This window comes from Physeter macrocephalus, chromosome 12 (genome assembly GCF_002837175.3).
Source record: "Physeter macrocephalus isolate SW-GA chromosome 12, ASM283717v5, whole genome shotgun sequence".
NCBI lineage: Eukaryota > Metazoa > Chordata > Mammalia > Artiodactyla > Physeteridae > Physeter > Physeter macrocephalus.
This window is the reverse complement of record NC_041225.1, coordinates 60859744-60882684: the sequence shown is the minus strand read 5'-3', so window position 1 is coordinate 60882684 and position 22941 is coordinate 60859744. Positions and strand designations below refer to the sequence as shown.

Here is a 22941-nt window from a genome sequence, read left to right as displayed (position 1 = left end):
CTTCTAATTTTGTTCCACACAGCTAATGAGAACAGCAGCTGATACCCCTGCTATTATGAATTGGGATTTATTTTTCACAATGAAGAGAAATACCAAAGTTGTAGACTTGGACATGTTTAAGGATCACTGTGTTCTATTCCTGAAGCATAGCAATCTACTTTATGTTAATGTGATTGGTCTGGCTGATGATTCAGTTCGGTCTCTAAAGGTATGTTTAATTTTCAAAAGATACAGTAGTCAAAATACATGCAGTTTATTAACAGAACATCAAATTTTGAATAATACCAATATACTTTTTCTTAAAAGGAAATTAATTTAAATGGAATTTAGCATATTGGGTCTTTATCAGGTTTAGGAGGTTTGTTTTAGAATTACTTAGAGAACCTTCCTTTTTGTGCACTTTTACTTAAAAATACTGTCTTATAGCATGAATTTCAGAAGTAAAGTGCCATTGTATTTCTCTTTCTGCATATCTCTATATCACATATCTCTACAACTTTAGATATAGTAATAACTCAGGCCAACTAGGCAGCTAGTGCCTAACCACTGCCTCCTGTTCCCATCCCACACCCCCAGTGGGGATAGTAGTCATGCCCACTGTGTTTCTGCTACTATGTTTCTGCCACTGCATTCTCATGTCCTCATCATCTCTTTGCCAATTTTATTGCTAAAACTGGTGAATGGTAACGTTATTGCCCAGTTTTAAAGCAGCATTAATAAATGACTTTAGATAGCATGCACGGAAGGGAAGAAGAGAGGCCTCTGTTTTGCTTGATATGGAAAGAGTTGTGTGACCAGCAAACAGACCACTTGTACCTCCCCATCTGTACTGTTATCACAATTTTTGTTAAAATGCAATTCCAGTAAATTCACTGGATGTTTATCAAATTTCTATGTGCAAAGTACTGTATTGGGCACTCTGGAATGGAAAGATAGTAGGACAAAATATCTGGCCTTAAGGAGAATACAGTTTATCATGAGATTAGACTAGTACACAAAGATCAAGTATAAGATGGGTTTAAATAAGTGGGATCAGAAACATAAAATGTGCTGTGAGGCCCAAAGGAAAGGAAGAGGGCCCAGGAAAGCTTTGAGGGGAAGTAGAAGTTGAGATAAACCAAAGAGGATAGATAGGATTTTGATGGGTGGGGAAGGGAATGGTACTCTAGGCTGAGAAAGTCCATCAAATGAAGCTCTAAGCTGGAGAAGTTCAGGAAACTGCTAATAATTCATTTTTATTGAAGCAGAATAAATTTCTAGGGGATGAAGCTATGATTTGACATTGTTTGACTGTCAAGGTGGTGAATTTATGTGTAAATTATGAAGAGGGGAATATGTGAAGTGTGCGGGCAAGGGAGTAATTTAAGGAGTCAAGCTGTACTTCATGAGGTTATCTGGCAGCCGTGTTAGAGTACACCAAAGCACCAAGAGATAAGGGGCATAGAGGTTAGTTTTGAGATTGTTACAGTGCTATAAATAAGAAATAACTAGGGCCTAAATAAAACAACCAAAATTTTCCATCTACTTCATGAAATCAAATTATCAAATGTAATTTCTAGTGCCTTAGAAGGCTATATAAATGTTCTAAAACAAAAATGGTGATTTTTAACTCCAGCAATTTTCTTACTGCTTTCATCTACTGAATTCAAAGTGTGTCTTTTCACGTGCTAATTGATGCCAAATTCAGACATCTTCAATCCAGAAACTGGCAGAGCATCTGTTCTTATTGCAGTCTGTAGGAATAGGGATGGGAGAAAATATATAATTTCTAGCAATGCATTTATTATAACAAATTCTTTTAGAATTAGGAATGTCACGAGACTTTGCTAAGATTTGATTTCTAAGTAAATATGGCCTTTTATATTTTTTGTATTTTTAAGATATGCCTATTTCCATTGTTTTAACTTCAATTAACACAAACATCATGTCGTTCATTTATTCTGTATCCTCTATTTCCTTATGCCTTGACCTTTCCCAACCTGTAGTACCTATTATGATGTTCTGAGTCATCATCACATGGAATCAAATACTATATTATATACCAGGTGCTAGTTAAAGAGAATTTTATAGATCAGAGCCTTTTTATGAACTGGATAATGGATAACACTGATTAATATGCACAGACAGTGCTATATACAAAGGACATCTGTAAGCCATACTGTGAGTGGATTATAAAGTATTTCTGTATGTAACATCTCTGCCCAGTGGGCACTTGACTAAAAGATTTATAAACTCAATCTCAGCAATAGAAAATGTGAAGCCCTTAATATATTGCCTCATATCCTTGGTCCATCATGTCATCAGTATTTCCTGGTGATGTTTTTAGTTATGATATATTATTTGGTTATGATATTTAATTAAAGCAAATTAGGAAATGTTTTGCTTTGTGCTAATAACATCAGTTCATCTGGAGCAGCCTGCATGCTTGGGCTGATTTTCTTTCAGCATGTATGTCTTAATCATTCTTTTGATGAAATGACTGTGGTTAGCTGGTAGAATGCTTAAACTAAACCTGTTTCTGTCAAATATCTCAAGGAATATCTGCATATCACCTGGCCAGCTTATAATTCTTCTCAGGCTCTGTTCATTAATATACATAGATGATACTGCAGGCTTATCTCAATAGGACATGTGGCTGAAGATATCCTTGAGATAGTTAATACTTCTATATCAGCTGGACAAACTTTTAAAAGTCCATAGCCTTGGAACAGTTTTTGTTATGATTAAAACTTTAACCTTGGTCCCATTAGTTTAAGAAATACACCCAAAAGACTTTTTGATTTATTGGAACCATTTAATCAGAAACTAAGCTTACTAAAAAAAAAAAACAAAAAAACTAAGCTTACTACATGAGTCACATGGAAAATGCTTTAAAGTGCCACCAAAGGGGAGAAAAACTTGTACCTCTGAGGGCTGAGGAGCCTTGTGCCCTCAATCTGAGGCCTCTGTTACAAGGTTAATAGCAATGCTTCTTCCTTTTTTTTCCCACTGAGGTCTCAATTTTTACTCGTTTCTCTTTTGCTACCAGATTTCCCAACTTTCAAGATTACATTTTTCTTTCTAGTTATGGCTTATATTTAAATAAACAAATTATCCTTGAAAATAACACAAAATCTGAGGAGAATAAATTAGGAACTCTTAGAGAGACATTGCAAATGTATGTCCCTAGTGTTTCGGGGCAGTGGAATCTTTGGATTAATTACAAGGAATTTGCTCTGTGAACATAAGCTCTTTGGCTATAGTTTCTACAGGTTAAATGGTACACTCTTTATGCATACATCCCCCACCTACCCTTTCTGAATAGTGCCCACCAGTGACGTCGCTGTGCCAAGACCTCTGATTTTCTAAGGAATTTGCTCTTTCTGCAATTACTCAGGAAAAGAAAGGCAATTTTCTTTTAATGTTCTGACTCTCAGTACCATTTCTAACACACTGTCAGTCTGCTTACTAGAGTTCTTTAAAAGGTGTAAGAGGAATGTTAGTGGAAGGCTTGAGGCTGGACCCTGCTGCTCTGAGAGAATAAATTTTGATTTCTTTCCTTTTTTCTTAAAGTTAAGAATCTTAATCGTAATAGCTGTGAGTCTCTCAGAGTGGATGTGCGAGAAAGGTTTTCTTCTGCACAATGGTTACCCTGGGAGCTAAAGTTAAAAACAAATTGTAAATGCTTTAGTGCTGCGAGCCAGTTTGTAGCCCTGGAATAATAACTGTCATCACTGCTGCTGTCCAGGCAGCAGAGTAAGGGCTGCTGGGTAAATTATTAAAAACACATGTGAGAAATTTCATGTTCTATGAGATTAGAGATCTTGGAGATGTCTCTGGGTTCTGGAATTACTACTTGATTTGCTGCTATTCTTAATCATTTTGCTGTTTCATTGCCCAAGTTTATATACCCCCAAATAAACTTTTTTATTGAAGGAGACTTCATGTAAATCTAAATTCATGATAAACCATTTTCCTGTACTTTTTCCTTATTTTATTGGTCATTTGCATAGAGTTTTGTTTTTCGCTTGAAATATTTTTTGTGCTGAAGTAACCCTTAGATGAGGCATTATGTGATAATGGATAAAAATAAATTTGATGTCCACATCATCTTGTTTGGAGCAGACCCAGAAATTTAATTAATAATACTTAGTGTCTAGATAAAGAGTAAAAATAACTTTTATTTCTTCAGCTCCCACCTTGGGCCTGTGGATTCATAATGGATACAAATTCAGACCCAAAGAACTGCCCCTTTCAGCTTTGCTCTCCTATACGCCCCCCTAAATATTACACATATAAGTTTGCAGAAGGCAAACTGTTTGAGGAAACTGGACATGAAGACCCAATCACAAAGACTAGTCGTGTTTTACGTATAGAAGCCAAAAGCAAGGTAAGTCTTTGTGATCCCCACTGTCACCCTCTGTTTGTTGAAAGGATACTGTTTGTCAAGTATTGTGCAATTGCTGGGATTACATTAGCACAGTTTTAGTAAAGTGGATCTCACATTCCACAGCAAGACCCAAATGATTTTAGGGGGTACATGGACTTTTTCTTTTAACTTCTGATACTCATGCATTTATTTTAACATGGATTCGAAAATTTATAACCATCATAGCAAGCCCTTGATTTCATGTGTTGTGTATATTTGAATATTAAAAGTTGATTTAAAGAAGAAAATAATCAAAGTTTCTGTGTAGTTATGGCAAAAATTATGAAGGTAGTTAGCAATTGACTAGAGTGAACTAGACTAATATAGACTCGCTGCCCTCATGGGGATTAAATCTAGTGGGGAAGATGCTAGATTTTGAAGAAGTAATTACTAATGTACTGATTGCTGTCAAGGAAGACGTACTGAGTACAGTGGAAACATGGTAGAGGGACCTTACCTCGTCTGGAGAAATTGGGGAAAGCTTCTCTGAGGCAGTAATGCCTCTAGGATGATCAAGAGTTAAGCTAGAAAAGGGGAAGGAGGATTCTGTTTTGTGCAGAGGCCCTGAATTGAGGGAGAAATAACACATTCAAGAAGTATAAAGGAAAACAGTATGGCCAAAGTCTAGCATAAAAGAGGGAAGATTGTCTGGGGGCAGTGGGAGGTTGGGGAGGCAGTAAGTAGAGAAGAAAATTTGAGCAAGTGAGGAACAAATTAATACATAAACCGTGGCCTTGAATTTAAGGAATTCTCAGAGCTTAGCACATCATACATCAGATAATTTCACATGTACTGACAAAGAATGAATCAAAACAGAAGCCTTTTTTCCTTGTGAATTTTTGCTTTAATTCATTGATTTTTTTAAAAAAAATCTTTAAGCAAAGACTAATACTGTAAAAGCAATACACGCTTATTAGAACAAATGCAAAAATATAGAATGTATAAAGTTTACATGACTACTTTTCAGTTCTATTTGCTGTACTGCATAGAAATAATCATGTTAACACTTATCACCTTCCAGATTTTTGGTTTTTGTCAACAAAATACATATGTTTAGGCTGTGTTTTGTTTTACAAAGATGGGATTTATACCAATCTCCCAAAATGTTGTAATTATACCCCAAATGGAAAGAACAGTGAAGCTAAGCTCTTGGAGAGCCAAGGGATTCTTTGTACCTTAGGGAAGAAGGAAACAACTGCTAAAGGGAAGCTGCTGTAACTACAGGCATTTTTGCACTGCTGATGAGCTCTGGGATTCAGGCCATCACGGGACTTGCTACCATCCTTACCTCTTCCTTTTCATAAGTTTTCAACCAACAAGTTTTTCTCTGCTTGTTTAAGTGAAGTTGGGTAGGAGGCAGGAAGATGAACACAACAAGATTATTTTATAGAAATAAATCTACATCATTTTATAAGAATGAATCTTACTGAGAAGTGAAAATTCAGTTACGCTCTCATAACGGGTATAATAATGAGAGGAAAAGTTCTTCCTTATTTGATAACACTCTAGTGCCCCAAAGTGAAGTTTTCAAAATGGGAATGAAAAAAATAGGGAGAGTGGCCTGGTTATGTTATTTTCCTTATGTAAACTAGTGCTTTTTCATTAGTTTCTGTAAGCAGGGTGAGAACCAACATTTCTACCCTTTTTCTATGAAAGGAAGTCAGTTGAGTGTGAACTACACTGGAGTATAGTTATTTGCCCTAAAAATAATTTAGATGTTAAAATTTATAAAACTTAAACTGCTTTTAAACATTTTAAAAATAAATAGGTCTTTGAAGAGGATGTGGGTGGGTGTTAGGTCAGTAAGAGATTTCAGGTTTTAATGACTGAGAATTCTGACTATTGAGTACAGAAAATTGAGTTGTTAAAACTTCTTTAATTAGCATATTTGTATATATTCAAAGATGAGAAATGCCCATATGTAACCCGAGGTATAGGAGGAATACCATGCTAGTATATCTAAACTTGATAGGTATTTTGGCTTGTCCTGAAAGAAAAAAAAATTAGTTACACTGAGTAGTGAAGAACTCTTTAAAGTCACTTTACTGTCCTGAAAAGCTACATTTAATAAACTGTTCTCAAGCCAGACTCTTGCTGTTCCTTTCTAGTTACTATTATAGGTCAGCAGAGTAGCTGAAAATTAAGGACCCTGAGGGATTTTTAGAAACCATAACTCTTTTGTCTTAATTAAATGAAGTTGGTGCTCAACATCAATAAGCAGCACATAAAATTGGGGTTAAAACTGTTTGAAAAGACTTCTTTACCTGCATAGTAAATCTTCATTTCCAGGATGGAAAATTAGTGCCAATGACTATTTTCCATAAAACGGATTCTGAGGACTTGCAGAAGAAACCTCTCCTGGTACATGTATATGGAGCTTATGGAATGGATTTGAAAATGAATTTCAGGCCTGAAAGGCGGGTGTTGGTGGACGATGGATGGATATTAGCATATTGTCATGTTCGGTGAGTCAACACATTTTGCCCGGCATATGAGTACTGGAGTATTGTCACATGTTCAAAATAACGGTATATTGGGGAGCAGAAGTTTATTTTCTCATTTGTATTGTTGAATTTGTGTATTCTTAAACCTGTGCTAGTAGAACCTGACTCAGTAACATATTAATTAATCCCAAAAGCAAAAGGGTAGATTTTTTGGATTTTACACCAGATTTTTAGGATTTTTAGAATAGATAAACCAAGCTCTGTACTTTCTTAGTTACATTATTATTTCCATTTAATTCTCCTGAGTTTGGGTTTTTCTAAAATAGCCTCTTAAGCTGGACTCCCTTTTTTCCACTCTAACTTCCATTTTATTTAAGCTGTTATTAGGACACAATTAGTATTATATGTTTCTGCTTAAAATTCTTTACCACTTCCCCATCTCCACAATAAAATCCAAATACCTCAGTATAGTATTTAACGTCCTAATGACTTGGCTTATCTTTGTGGTGGCATCTGTCATCACTTCCCAAACATGTCCTACTCTCCAGCCATGCACATCCTACACATCCAGCCTCGCTGCATGCTTTCAAATGACAACCTCTTTCCCCTCTGTGCCTTTGCACATGCTGTGTCTTGATGCCTTCCCTTTCTTTGCCCTTCTGGGAACTCACATTCTTCCTTCAAGACTCAGCTTATGTAGCACCTCCTTAAAGCATTCATGTTCCTGACTCCTATATATACTCCTAACCTGACAGGTGGATGTTCTCTCCTCTGGTTCTGGTTCTGTTATAACAGCAACCACATTGCTTGGCAGCTGTTCTCTTTCCCCGCAAAATTATGACCTCCAGGACAGAGGATTCTACTTTTTTTATATTTTTAAGGCCTGCATTTAGCACAATGTCTGGTAAACAGTAAGCAGGCACTCAAAGCATATTTGTTGAGCCAGTTTTTTTTTTTAAGGAGGATTTATTTTTTTTAACAACTAGTCAAAAAATGATACTGTTTTTCCATATTAGGTATTAGAGTCTTGCAAAGCTGACCATTAGGTCTATTATAGATATTATTCTTGTTTAAATTAGATGATCTTTAAAATCCCTCTCATTTCTAAGATTCTCTATTTTTAAAACTAGAATAAGGTTTCATAACTGACTCATTACTAAATTATGTCACTTAAATTATTAAATCTTTAATATGACACTACCTTTGCATGCTTCAGTTCTAACTCTGCCAGTTCCACTAATTTTTTCTGAATGCAGCAACTCTTCTTGTCTTAAAATCTCTACATTCTTGTTTTGCAGATACAGATATTTTTTCAAATTTCTGACAGCATAATTGTTGGGACGTTTCATACTACAGAACATCTTTATTTTTCACTCTTGCTTTATCCAGTGCTTTATTACCATTTTTGTAATCCAGTAGTGACCTAGATCTTCGATAGAGAAGATCCTTAGCAGCTTGAGATTCTCTTAAGTAATATTTTAAAAGGTCAGAAAGTTTGAGGTCCTCATCAGCTGACACTTTTTCTTGTTTTATCAAACAGTTCTGAACCTTTAAGAAAAACTTGCTTATATGTGTAGAAACCTGAGTTCCTAAAGCATATAATGAAGAACCAATTCTGTTGTAATCATCTGCAGCACTTTTGTGGGATCTCGTCATCCTATCAGATTTAGCAGATGCATCCTTAACTCGGTTATGATATTCTAAAAGGAATGTTCGTTCATGCTCAAAGAAATCATCTACATCCTTTACGTAAGAAACAACTACTTCATCTGCTGATTTAACCACATTTTTAAAGAAATCTTCAAGTTTCTCTTTTTTATTTTTTCCTCGCACAGTCAAATCTTGATTATATTCCAGGAAGACATAGAAATTTAAATCTTTCCTCAAAATGGGATGTGCTGCCACACAACACAGAAACACTGCATGCACTGCAACGGTCTTCTTGAATATTGCCAAATACTCAGCTTCCAGCTCCTGTTTCATCTTTGTGAATTCTTCCTTTGTCATAGACCCTTCTCCTCGAAGTTTCTGTAGTTTTTCCCTTGAGGCATCAAAATCAGGTCTTGGTGGTGCTTGGAGGGATAATGTAACCTGCATAGTCTTCACTTTCAATGAAGGAATCATGAAGCCAGATAAGTTCCTCGTGTTCGAACGACAGAAAACTACTTTTGTTTAAAATTTGGCAATGAACTCCGTGTGAACAGTGAATTTTACTTTCTCTCTCTTACTAAGAGCTTCAGAAATGTCCACCTGTAGAGCAGCATCACTTTGAAGATCTACATTTATTGCTTTAAGTCCGCGGTCCTCCTCCGAGAGGAAGTCGGGGCCATCCTGCAGGGTTGGCAGGGCCCAGCGCGCCAGGGGAGAGGATGGAGTGGGGGAGACACAAAGGGAGACATTAGTGCCAGGCCGGTGAGGCCCCCATGCCTGCCCCATGCCTGCCGCCCCCCCACCGTGTGCCCGGGGCTCAGCGCCGCCTTGAATCAATTTTTGATTGTCTGTGTCAGGGGTTGGCAAACTTTTTCTCTGAAGAACAAAATAGTAAACATTTTAGGCTTTGCAGGCCACATATGGTCTCTGTTGCATATTCCTGGTTGATATTTTTTTTCCCAACCTTTAAAAATGTAAAAATCCTTCTTAGCTCAAGGGCCATACAAAAACAGGCCTCTGGGGAGATTTAGCCCGAAGGCTGTAGTTTGCTGACCCTGACCTATATACCGTTAACATTTTTTCCCCACTAAAACTTTTTTGCCCTTTAATTTCAGGGGAGGTGGTGAGTTAGGCCTCCAGTGGCACGCTGATGGCCGTCTAACTAAAAAACTCAATGGCCTTGCTGACTTAGAGGCTTGCATTAAGACACTTCATGGCCAAGGCTTTTCTCAGCCAAGTCTAACAACCCTGACTGCTTTCAGTGCTGGAGGGGTGCTTGTGGGAGCATTGTGTAATTCTAATCCAGAGCTGCTGAGAGCTGTGACTTTGGAGGTAAGTACTCTGCCTCTACTCTTTACAGAATAGGGAGGCGTGAAGTAATAGATGCTCTGAGAAAAATTTTCTGTTACAGTTTTACCATAGCATAGGAGTGTAACAAAGCTTTTAAATTTTAAGCACAGAATTATAGCTCTGGGAGAACTTCCCTGACAGTGTTCTTTATTGATTTTTAAGGATTTCCTCTGAAGGATATTAATGGCTATTCCCACTGATCACTTTTTATTTGTAAGAACATTTAGAGTTGGTGGAAAAGAGACAAAGCATATACGAAACACCAGATCCAGGAAGTCAGGCCAAGCACACTGACTCTGGAATGTGTGAAATCCTTTGACTCTTCTTGCCCATCAACATTTCAGTCCTGGATTTAGGGGCTCTCTGTTTTCACATACTCTATTCTTATTAATGGTCTTTAGGAATATTTTCCTGTACTTCAATTGAAATGTCTTTTCCTGTTCTGAAAAGGCTCTATAGTCTTTTCCTGATGTCCAAAGTTATGAAATTATAGCCGCTCATTTCACCTCCATCTTTCTCCTGCTTCCTGGTTAGTGTAGGGGAGAAAGAAATTTTCCTCTTCCCTCTAGGTTCTTCTGGCTGGTCTCAGAATTAAATTGACATGAGACAGATTAAGGAGAGAAATCAAAAGTTTAATAACATGTATACATGGAAGAGACCCAGCAGACTGAGTAACTCACCAAAATGACCAGAATGGTGGCCATAGTTACTCACCTTAAACATCATCTTCAGCTAAAGACGGAAGAGGATGTTAGGGGTAAGACTTCAAGGGGTAGAAGGCAGTTCACATGGAGGTGGAAAAGCAACAGTTTGGTAAACAAATGTTTGCTGGGTTAGCAGAGACTGTGGGACACAGAGTGGACTCTGGTCTCTAAGCATTTCCCCACCACAGCTAGTCCATATTTATTATCTGGTGATGTTCCTGTAATACACCCTCTATCTAAATTCTTCAGGCTGTTAGGGAGAAGATCAAAGTTTCTTCCTGAGTCTTTTGGGCCTTGGTTGTTTTCAGCTTGAAATAATCTGGGGGTGACAAATTTTGTTCTTCTACAGTAGATATTCTAGAAGATAATGACTAGGATGGAGAGAGTAAATTATTTTCAGGTTTTTTTTTTTTTTGAGGGTGTGGGCTATACACTGTGGGCTTATATTAAGTAAATAAGTGTTAAATATTCCTGATCTGTAAATCTGTTTTTTAATAGAAATACTAAGTATAGATGGGAAAAAACTCTATGCACAAAGACAGTAATGGCAGAATTATAAAGAAAATGCAACTAACCCTTGACTTTTAGAAATCAGAAAGGAGGGTTTCCCTGGTGGTGGAGTGGTTAAGAATCCACCTACCAGTGCAGGGGACACGGGTTCGAGCCCTGGTCCAGGAAGATCCCACATGCCACGGAGCAACTAAGCCTGTGCACCAGAACTACTGAGCCTGCGTGCCACAACTGCTGAAGCCCGTGCACCTAGAGCCCATGCTCTGCAACAGGAGGCCACCGCAAATGAGAGGCCCGCGCACCTCAATGAAGAGTAGCCCCCGCTCGCCGCAACTAGAGATAGCCCGCGCGCAACAAGGAAGACCCAACACAGCCAAAAATAAATAAATAAATTTTAAAAAAAGAAAAATCAGAAAGGAAATAATCAGAAATGTATGTATAAGAATATTTATCCCACATTGCTTATAATAGTGAAGAACTGGAGGTAACGCAGTTATCCAACAATTCATTCAAAGTTTGGAGCCCATTATGTCTGATTGGTAAACCTAAGACATGTGGCTACTCTCACTCTGAGGGAAAGCTGAGAAAGGAACTATCTGGCATTTAGCTCCTCTACAGTGAGAGGCAGGCTGTCTCATAAGGTTAGGGATATTCTAAATGCAGAAAAGGAGCTAAGATGCTAGGAAGCCAAAAAATTACATTTGCCCATATTTGCTTAATGTTAATTAAAGAGCAAGCTGCAAAACATGTTAACAGAAGATCATACAGCTATATGAACAAAGCAGCTCCCATTAATACTGGTTATAAGCCAATGAGTGATATTCTTTTTCAACTTGGATAATTTTCAGATTTTCTTCAATTAGCATTTATTTATAATATAAAATGTCCAACTGAGTTTATTCATGTGTTGTTGGGATTTTATTTTTTAATTTTTATTTATTTATTTATTTTTGGCTGTGTTGGGTCTTCGTTGCTGCACGCAGGCTTCTCTAGTGTGGCAGGCGGGGGCTACTCTTCATTGCAGTGGTGGGCTTCTCATTGCAGTGGCTTCTCGTTGCGGAGCATGGGCTCTAGGCACGTGGGCTTCAGTAGTTGTGGCACGTGGGCTCAGTAGTTGTGGCAGGTGGGCTCTGGAGCGCAGGCTCAGTAGTTGGGGCACATGGACTTAGTTGCTCGGCGGCATGTGGGATCTTCCCGGCCCAGGGCTCGAACCCATGTCCCCTGCATTGGCAGGCAGATTCTCAACCACTGCGCCACCAGAAAAGCCCTTATTTTTAAGTTTTAATTGTGGTAAAATAACATAAAATTTACCATCTTAACCATTTTTAAGTGTGTTCAGTTCAGTAGTGTTAAGTACAATCAACATTGTTGTGCAGCCAGTTTCCATAACTCCTCATCTTGCAAAACTGAAACTCTGTACCCATTAAATAGCAACTCCTCAATTTCCCCTTCCTCTGGACCCTGGGAACCACCATTCTAGTTTTCTATGAATCTGACTACACTAAGGTACCTCCTATATAAATGGAATCGTACAATGTATTGTATGTCTTTTTATAACTGGTTTATTTCACTTAGATAATGTTCTCAAGGTCCATTGTGTTGTAGCAGGTGTCAGATTTTCCTTCTTTTTAAAGCTGAATTTCATTGTATTTATATTTTGCTTATCCATTCATCTATCAATGGACACTTGGGTTACATCCACCTTTTGGGTATTGTAAATACTGCTGTGAACAGGGGTGTACTCTTCAAGACCCTGCTTTCATTTCTTTTGGATATATACCTAGGAATAGAATTACTGGATCATATGATAATTCTAAGTTTAATTTTTTAAGAAACCAACATATTCTCTGCACCATTTTACATCCCCACCAGCAGTGCACAAGTGTTCCAGTTTGTCCACATCCTTCCCAACACTTTTTTTTCTTATAGTAGCCTAATGGATGTGAGGTGGTGGCATTTATTATGTGAATAAAAGAAACAAAACTAAAAGCAAAAATTGTGGAATTGGAAGATAAACCCTTTGTCATTTAAGGAGTCTGAATACCTTAAAAGCCAGTTATAAATCACAGGCCCTAGTTACAGACTGGCTAATTAATCTGGCTCCTGGGAATGTACATAACTTCTTGAGCTTTGTTCTGTGATGTCAGCATGTATATTCATAAAGTATAGTATTTTTCTGAAACTCATTTTACCAATTTATTAATTGAAGTTTACATTTCTCTGGCTTTTTTTTTTAAGGCACCTTTCTTGGATGTTCTCAACACCATGATGGACACTACACTTCCTCTGACATTAGAAGAATTAGAAGAGTGGGGGAATCCTTCATCTGATGAAAAACACAAGAACTACATAAAACGTTACTGTCCCTATCAAAACATTAAACCTCAGGTAATGAAAGACAGTTATGATATACTATCCTGAAGTGATAGAATAATGAAAAGGATATTTACCTGAGCCAAAGCAGGAATTTAGTAAGGCCTTAGATTGTTTCTCCTTATAATACTCAGACACCTTCAGAAGCCCCTTCTCTGCTCACACTCCATGTTTGTTTCAACGTAATAGCTCAGGAGACTAGATTCAATAAGATCAAGGTCTCACTAGTCAAGAAAAGGTTATTCCAGGTAACAAATAGTCTAGTATTGTGATGCCATATATCTCTCAAGAATATCAAATGAGAAAAAAAATTCTAGCACTTAGGGAAAAAAAAATTGGAGGTAATTGTTTTTCATAATCCATAAGGTGGAAAGGGACCATAAGGAATAATATAAATTCTTTGTACATCTCTTTTCTTTCAGCATTATCCTTCAATTCACATCACAGCTTATGAAAATGACGAACGTGTGCCTCTGAAAGGAATTGTAAACTATACTGAGAAACTCAAGGAAGCCATCGTGGAGCATGCTAAGGACACCGGGGAAGGTAGGAGACCACGTGGGAGCAGGGGACGTAGCTACATGGACTGTCACCTTCAGTGTATTGCTCAGAGTAGTACTGCAGACCAAATCAGTCACCCATGATTTTAGACAAATCACTGTTTTTCCTATGTCAACTACCCATTTGAAGCAAATGTAATAACTATAACTGCCTCGCCTGTTTTTCAAAGGACAGCATTAAAATAAGGTAGGCAAGGCACAAAGAAAAAAGTAAATTTAAATATCTACATAACTTGGAGGTGTACTATCGTACCATATCGTATCATTGATTCTTTAACAAAATTAATTGAGCTATTATTCTTGGGAATCTCTAAAAACAAATTCTGAAGTTTTTGCTCTGGAGCTTCAGTGTCCAAACTAGCAGCTTTAATTTTCTCTAGATCTTTCAATTTTATTAGACAAGAACTCTTACCGTTTTTCCTTGCCAAGACATGCCAGGACCTTCTGGGCTCAGGGTCGGAGGGTCTCACATACAAGTTTCCAGACAGTTGCCCTTTATTCAGTTCTGTGTCTCACTCTCACCCATTGCTATAGTTGGTGTTTCCAGGTCACAAGGCTCTCAGATTCCATAAGACCGATTGGCTTCCTTCTCCATGTAGCCCTGTAGTCTCTTCCATCCAGCTTCCTCTGCCTCTGGTCCTCCTCCTGCTTTTCCTGTTTCAAAAATTTGTTTTCTACTGCTCTCCCACCTCTCCTGTCTTTGTTGATGTTGGTGGTGGTGGTTTATGCCTTTCTTCTTTGCTGTTATTTTAATAGAGTGCTTGGAAGGAGCTGGGTGAAATGGGTGGGTCTCAGTTGGCCAAAAACCTTCTAATTGTTTCATATGTTAACTCTTTCAGGTTATCAAGCCCCCAATATTATTTTAGATATTCAGCCTGGAGGCAATCATGTGATTGAGGATTCTCACAAAAAGGTATGCTATCAAGCCCCTCTAAGTTGACAGATCCCCAATTAGTGATGTGTTGTACTCGGCCTTTCAGTGGTCGCAGCAGGGTTTGTGCCGGCTGCTTCAGGTCTATGGCTGAGACCTGAGACCTGAGGGGGAAGGAGGAACTCAGAGTCAATAAAGAGAAAAGGTACTTGATAAGTGAGCTCTGTCAGAGAAAGTAGTTGAATCTCAGTTGTTGGGAGCCTTCTGCCTCTGTGCCAAATAAAAAATACCTTTGCCGTAAATTGCTGATTTCAGGGTTAGGTGAAGATGGATGGACAAGGACAGACTCGAACACTGGAGTTTTACCACAAAGGCTTTCTATCTAATTTTTTAAATGTGTTTCTTTTAGATTACAGCCCAGATTAAATTCCTGTACGAGGAACTTGGACTTGACAGCACCAGTGTTTTCGAGAATCTTAAGAAATATCTAAAATTCTGAAATGCTGCATTCAGTGGAAATTGGAAACACACTGAAATATTTCATAGTCATATTTCCAGTTACATTAACAAAAGTGAGTTTTTTTAGTAAATAATTTTTAAAATTTGCTTCTCCATCCAGATTTTGTTTTGTATACAGCTCACTTGCTTATACCGTTGTCTCCATTGATGCACATGCCCCTTAACCTAGGAAAGTAGTTTTCAAACCATGCTCTGTAGAAGGACATAGAGAAGGGAGTGAAGGAAGGATTGGTGACAGCAGAACTTTCCCCTTTCCTGCATCAGAACAGGTTTGTTTTACTCTGATTTTCTTTGAACAGTTTACAAATCAAGGTCCTGCTTCTTTGCTAGTGAACATTTTTTAGATACTCTAGCAGTTAAGTCATCCTCCAATTTCTGTACCTGCATTTTATGGAAGAAGATGATATTCCTCACATTAAAATTCATTAGATCTCTCTAATATTCTGGAGTCCTAAGGTTCTCTGATCTCTTATTGATGCTAACTCAAAAAAATTGTAAGTTCCTGCAAGGGATAATTTTCTTTTAAACACTTTATTATTCTTGAAAAACATTTGAGAACCTTTCCTAAAGCAGTTTCACTCAAGCTACAGAAATATCTAAGAATTAATTACCGTTCATAAAGTTCACCTAGCAGCATGCTGCTGTACGTGAAGTTACTGCAAATGCTTACAATAGAACAGAATGCCAGCGTCTCCATCTCTTTCACAGAGGTGCCTAACACAAGCTGTACAGTATGTTCAATACACTGGAGTAGCATGCCCGGTTGGAAACAAAACATCTGTCTTGGAAAGCTGTTTGGTGATGAAGGAGATTCCTCGTGTTGTATTCAAGGATGAGTCCTTCTCCTTTGTCCAGTGTAATGGCATGCGTATCAATTTCACGGCCTTTGTAGGCAGAATTGGTACTTAACCTTATCCTTACTCTTGTGGGAATATTTGAAATCATTTCCTTTAGATTAAGCAGTGATAATTCTCCAAAATTCAGAACCATGACGAAGACTCTGTCTATGCCGTCCAGCTCTCTTGTGTACACAACAGAGTGGTTGTCATTCCTCAAGTAGCAAAACCATCCCCTGCTGAGGAGCAGCTCATTGGCGTGAAGCAGACTTAATTCTTGATATAACTTTAGTGCTGATCTGGGCTGCGTCTTTTGGACCTATTTTTTTAAAAAAGAATATTCACATAAATGTTTGATTCTAAGAGTATCAAATAAGGAATTATTTCCCCAAAAAACTTGCTTCTATTTTAACCCTTAAAACAACTACCAACTTCTAAGTATTAATAAGTAGGTAAGAATAGTTTATTTAACTACTGATAGAAACTGCAAATTCAGGGTTTCACCTTGTCTGGGGGTGACTGCTGCGTGCACAGTTCTCTGCTACATCTTGGCCAGAGCTGATGTAGAGGCCAAATTCGACTCCACTAAATGTCTGTGTCTAAGTTAATGGATATTTAACTTGCCTAAAGAAAGTCCCTTTATGCTATATTTAACTGGCAGAAAAGCAGCCATCATGGCCATGGACTCCGAGCACCTCTGGTGAACTGGGGCTTCTCTGTTCTCTTTTGTAGAATAATGTGTAGGTTGGTGTAACATTAACAGATGCTAATTATGAACAGAAAATTGCAGAAAGGGATGCAAAGCAAAATGCTGCCTAAAGTGAAAGTTAAAATATGCCCATTAAAGAAGATTGGGGTTAATTTTACAGCTGTATAAAATATACATAATTTAATGTATTTTTCTTGTTTTCCTTTAACATTTCAAGCATCTTTTGTTATTATATTAAATGTCATTTTAATGGCAGAATAATATTCTAATGAATGGTTATATGATACTTTATCATTCCCTTTCATTTTGACATTCAAGTTTCTAATATGCTTCCCCCATATTTGGATTATTTATTTAAGATATAAATATCAGAAAGACAGTTATTATATCAAGGAGTATGGATACTTGATACATAATGCCAAATTTGTCTTCATAAAAGCTGTTGCCAAATCATTGATAGCATTCATTTCATTGTAGTCTTGCCAGCCATGTTGACCTCAGTGGTACTGGTGGTTGTTTGGGGCAGGTGTGTAATGTGTGGTGTTTAGTGAATATCTAATGAATGTCTGAAAAAAATGTTTATTCTGTGTTTATCAGGTACAAAGGTGTTTATGGCACATGTATATGGTATATGCATATGCCTTGTCAAATTACTGCTAACATTTTCTATAGCCTTAGATAATGCATGAAAAAGCATAGTTCAGTGCCACTCACATAAGAAGTGCCCAGTAAGTGTTAACTATTATTTTTGTCTACTTCATTTACCACTTTCTAGAAGTATGTTGAAGTGTCTCTCTGTAATTGTGGATTTATCAGTCTTTCTTTGCATTTCTCATAGTACTTGTTTTATACATTTTGAAGCTATTGTTAGATGCATAGATTCATGATTTATAGGGGAATGTTCTTTCATCAGTTTTTGAAAATTGCCTTTGTCTTATGCTTTTCATATTGAATTCTATTTTGTCTGCTATTAAATATTTCCACACCTGCTTTTTGTAACTTTATTTTTTTAAATAGAAAATGCATGCATACAATATAAAATTCAATTATAAGAATAATATATAAATGGTTTTCTTCAGCACCATCCCCTAGCTTCCCATTTTCTCTCCCAGAGATAGACACTATTACTGTTTATATTCTTTCATTTTATGTTTCATATGAAATGATACATTCTGTGCCTATGCAGACATAGGTAGACATACTTTTTCCTTGTTTACACAAATAGTGGCATGTTACCATTCTGTACCGTTTTTTAAATTATTTAGTACATGTTAGAGGTGGACTCTTATCAATGCACAGAGAACTCCCTCATTCTTTTTCACAGCTGCGTACTTGTCTCTTGTATAGATTAACCATAATTGATTCAACTGGCTTTCTATTGATAAAATATATAAATCATTTCCAGAGTCTTCTGCTATTAAGAACAGTGCTGCACAATCCCACTACTGGGCATATACCCTGAGAAAACCATAATTCAGAAAGAGTCATGTACCACAATGTTCATTGCAGCTCTATTTACAATAGCCAGAACATGGAAGCAACCTATGTGTCCATTGACAGATGAATGGATAAAGAAGATGTGGCACATATATACAATGGAATATTACTCAGCCATAAAAAGAAACGAAATGGAGTTATTTGTAGTGAGGTGGATGGACCTAGAGACTGTCATACACAGTGAAGTAAGTCAAAGAGAAAAATAAATACTGTATGCTAACACATATATATGGAATCTAAAAAAATTAAAAATGGCTCTGAAGAACCTAGGGGCAGGACAGGAAAGAGATGCAGACGTAGAGAGTGGACTTGAGGACACGGGGAGGGGAAGGGTAAGCTGGGAAGAAGTGAGAGATTGGCATGGACATATATACACTACCAAATGTAAAATAGCTAGTGGGAAGCAGCCACATAGCACAGGGAGATCAGCTCGGTGCTTTGTGACCACCTAGAGGGGTGGGATAGGGAGGGTGGGAGGAAGACGTAAAAGGGAGGAGATGTGGGAATATATGTATATGTATAGCTGATTCACTTTGTTATAAAGCAGAAACTAACACACCACTGTAAAGCAATTATACTTCAATAAAGATGTTAAAAAAAATTTTTTAAAATAACCAATTGGATAGGTTAAAAATCATGTTATATAAATTTATATTTCTTTAAAAAAAACAGTGCTGCAGTAGAGATCCTTGAATATTTATCATTTTTCACATGTGCAAGTATTCCTAGATATAGATATCTAGGAATGAAATTACTAAATTAAAGGGTATGTGCATTTTTTTTGTTTTGAAAGCTACAGCCAGGTGGCAAGGTTTCTTTTTGTTAGCATTTGCCTGTAATATCTTTATTTTAATTCTTTGTGTCCTTTTGTTTTAGCTATGTCTCTTATGTCAGATTTTGTCTTTGTTTTCTAATCTAAGAGTTTATATATATATTTTAAAAGGTGAATTTAACCCATTTATATCTGTGATTACCATATGTTTAGACATAATCCTGTAGCCTTATTTTTTATTTTAGTTGTACTAATGTTTTATTTCAGTTGTACTAATGCTTTATTTTCTTCCTTTTTAGCTTTTTTTTTGGATCAATTGGTTTTCTTTATGTAATTTTTTTCCTTCCAGTATCCTTCAAAAATTACGCATTTATGTCTTTTCTTCTGATGGTTACCCTTAAAACTGTAATAAACATTTAAAACATCTTTTTTTCAACATACAGAGCAGTGCTGTCCAGTAGAACTTCCTGCAGTGCTGAAAGTTGCGTTTCTGTGCTGTACAATATGGTAGCCACTAGCTACTGAGCACTTGAAATGTTGCTAGTGTGAAACAGGAACTAAACTTTTAATTCTGTTTTAGTAGTCACAGTGGTTAGTGGCTACCGGACAGCTCAAATCTAGAGTGAGTTACTCTGTTTCCATCCTTGTAAAGTGCGTTAGCCTGTGCCATGTGCGTTTGCTCACTCTCACACACACACACACACCCTCCCTGCCACCACTTCCCATATAGAAATAAATCACTATGATTTTTACTCCAAAATACTTTATTTTACATTATGTATCAAAAATTATTCATCCTCAAGTTTTGTTGGTTCCTTTCCTCACTATGTTTTATACATCATGTCCTCCTTTTAGATTCCTTTTTGGTTTTGTTGGAGTCCCCAATTTCTCTTTCAGAAACTGGCTATACATGGTAAAATTTGGGTCCTTGCTTTTCCATCTCTGTTTTGCTCCTGAATGCTAGTTTGAATGGATATAGGATTCTTTGTTTAGAATCAAGTCTCCATTACAGCTTTGAAGGTAAAGTTCTAATGTGTTTTAGTATCCAGTTGAGAAGTCTGATGACAGTCCAATTTTCAGTCCTTTTCTCGGGCAATCTATTTTCGAGTTTGGTTTCTTTGTATATTTTTAGGTTTTCTCTTTATTAGTCTCTGTTCTTTTCTAGAACTCATTTTTTGTTATATGTTGGAATTTCTAGATTTATTCTCCACATATCAAAAATTTTCTCTTTATACTGTTAACTTTGCCTTTTTTTTCCCCTATTTCCCTTGGAATATCAATGTCTTTTGTTACATGCAATGCAAATGAAAAGCCCTTTTTTATTGCTATCAATTTACTATGGTGTTTCGTATTTTGATTGTGTATTAAAATATAATCATGTTGTGTTTTAAAAAAACAAACTTCTTTGCCTTTTTACAGTACACTTTGGGATAAACCCTTGAGTTAGTTTTCCAGCACACTAATTAGAACTTCTATTTTATTGTTTATTTTGACAATATTTTTGTATTTCTAAGATACCTAATCACTTCTTTAAAAGAGTGTCAAGGGCTGCGTAAAACAATAGTCTTATCAAGGGAGGGAGCAGTTTTACTAATAATGAAGTCTTATGTTATATTTTCTTTGCTTTCTACAATGTTTTTTTAGGAATGGTGTCTCTCTTTCATGGTCTTAATTTTTCTCAAATGTAGTGTGATTTTTGGTGATTCATTTACTTTTTGTATTTGATACTCCTTATTTGCCTGTCTTCAGTTGCCTGCCTCTACTAACTGTGAGAAGCCAAGTTGGAGGTAGGTCTGGTTTGTCTTTGGGGTGTAGGGGTTATTTTCCTGTTTAATGGTGACCAGCTACCTAGGGTCCTACCCTCCTCTTAAGGCCTCTGTGAACTGAGGAGTAAAAACTCTTACTTTGGAGATCATTCCTCAGTAAATCATCCCAGGGAATTAGGTTTTCTTCTTTTTTTTCTTCGACTGTGCTTGTAGAAGTTTAACACTATTTCAAGCTTTGCTCTACTCATTCAACACGAGTATGATCACCAAACAGGCCCTGAGTATTTTTCCTCAGGCAAATTCTGGGGCAGCCAGTTGCAGCGGTGGAGGAACCTTCCTGCAGTGCTCCCACCTGTACCTGTCAGTGCTGTTTTCTCCTGTGTATTTTAGATTATGGTTTCTATGCTCTTATTTCTTTGTAATCTTAATTTTACTTTTTATCTTCTAGAAAGTACCTAAATTCTCACCTTGTTCTAGGGCTGTCATGGAGGTGCTTTATTAAAATGGCATTGCCTGGTACTTCCAGTTATTTGATTATGATTTAGCATCCCTCCAGGCACTACTCATGATCATTTTAATGACTTGACTAATCTGACCATTATTTTAATTTGCATTTACATTTTTCCATCTTTGCTGCTGTACTTTTTTCTGTAGGATTTCTTACATATTGGATTCAAATTGGCCTATGGGAATATTTTAGACATTTGGACATAATGAAAATCAGTAAGTGCACTTAATCCAAAACACAAATGTTAATATACAATTTTTGTGTTTCAAGGACCTATGACCATATAAAACAAAGTTATCCCTGGGGTGCTTGGATCAGGGAGATGTGGGAACAGGAGGGTTTGCCTGAAGTTCCGTATCAGAATAATCTGGGGAGTGTTTTCAAAATACTTAGTAGATGCTGTAAAACTTGTATCCTCATGTGATGCCAGTAATTTCTCTCCCCCTTAAGTAGTTTAGATTGTGTTTTCCAGTGAAAACACCTGAAGCTCACCTGAAGCCATTTCACATTTTTCTGGTCTAAGGAAGTGTGTTTAGCACTTGGCTGGAATTAATGCATTCCTGTTTAAGAAATTTGTTTGCTGAACTTGGCAAAGTTGATCACCATGAGAACAGAAAATATAGGCAAAAGCTGAAGGGTATGCTTTTCCAGAACAGCTACTTTCAGGGATTATTCATGCTTCAGTTTCTGTAGGTAAACAGCCTTGCTCTCAAGAATCTTACCCTAGATTGATTGCTCAATCTCCTACTTTCTTTCCTTCCTTTTGAGGGGTGGGAATGGAGAAAGGATAGCAGGCTTGCTGAAAGCCCTCCATAAAATGTTCTTAATATGTTATAGCTCAGTCATTCCAATGAAGAGTTGTGTATTCTGTATGATACTTCAGATGGTACACTTATGCACCAGTTTGTATTTTCACAAAAACATGATTTGTAAACTCCTTAAAAATGAAAACTGCAAAAGAAGTCTATGTGATTGATTTAAAGAACATCAGTTAAGGTTTTAGACAACTCAAGGTGAGTATATGTTGTCAGCAACAGAAACTCATTTCCTGTTCTGGAGTTAGCATGAAATTTTCATTGATACTTACATCAACATTCACAGTGTGGTAATCTGAACTGGTGGGTAACCAGGTGTGATTCCCTTCAGAAAAACCAGCATTTGAGCTATTGTCCCACTGCATTGGTGACTTTGAGAGAAGAGTATCCTATGTCAAAAGACCATAAAGAAAAAAAACAGTGATCTGGTTATTAAAAGAAATGTAATTTGGCCATGATTTACTTCAGAAGTATTTAATTCCCTATATTTCTCAGCTAGTACTCAGATTCATTAGCCTTCATAAGGAAATTTTCGCCTTAATATTCAGTACATAAACCAGTTTTACACTTTCAATTGGAAAATAGTTAATGACATCTTGAGTGTGAATAAACTAACTGAACATTGATACATGCTTGGAATCTTTGCTTT

At 36.9% G+C, this 22941-nt stretch overlaps 2 protein-coding genes and 1 pseudogene across 9 annotated transcripts in view; 1 reads left to right on the top strand and 2 right to left on the bottom strand.

Moving 5' to 3' along the window:
- The window catches only part of PREPL (prolyl endopeptidase like), a 45458-nt gene extending 25999 nt beyond the window's left edge, over positions 1-19459 (top strand). For 6 of the 8 annotated variants that reach the window (XM_024118676.3, XM_028496779.2, XM_007111386.4 and 3 more), the window contains 8 exons: positions 23-208; positions 4172-4369; positions 6698-6873; positions 9618-9834; positions 13305-13454; positions 13862-13985; positions 14839-14912; positions 15280-15377. In XM_024118676.3, the coding sequence (XP_023974444.1) occupies positions 23-208; positions 4172-4369; positions 6698-6873; positions 9618-9834; positions 13305-13454; positions 13862-13985; positions 14839-14912; positions 15280-15369 (1215 nt within the window). In that variant the 3' untranslated portion in view covers positions 15370-15377. Of the gene's footprint in view, positions 1-22; positions 209-4171; positions 4370-6697; positions 6874-9617; positions 9835-13304; positions 13455-13861; positions 13986-14838; positions 14913-15279; positions 15443-18443 lie in introns of those variants that run through there. The other 2 variants (XM_055089164.1, XM_055089163.1) reach the window with 2 other exon arrangements.
- On the bottom strand, positions 6882-13297 carry LOC102990548 (sorting nexin-6-like; annotated as a pseudogene).
- The window catches only part of SLC3A1 (solute carrier family 3 member 1), a 31387-nt gene continuing 24519 nt past the window's right edge, over positions 16074-22941 (bottom strand). Inside the window, exons 9-10 of the mRNA XM_007111389.4 lie at positions 22565-22681; positions 16074-16544 (exon numbers count right to left, since the gene is read on the bottom strand). Coding sequence (XP_007111451.2) covers positions 16104-16544; positions 22565-22681 — 558 coding nt within the window. The 3' untranslated portion in view covers positions 16074-16103. The remainder of the gene's footprint in view (positions 16545-22564; positions 22682-22941) is intronic.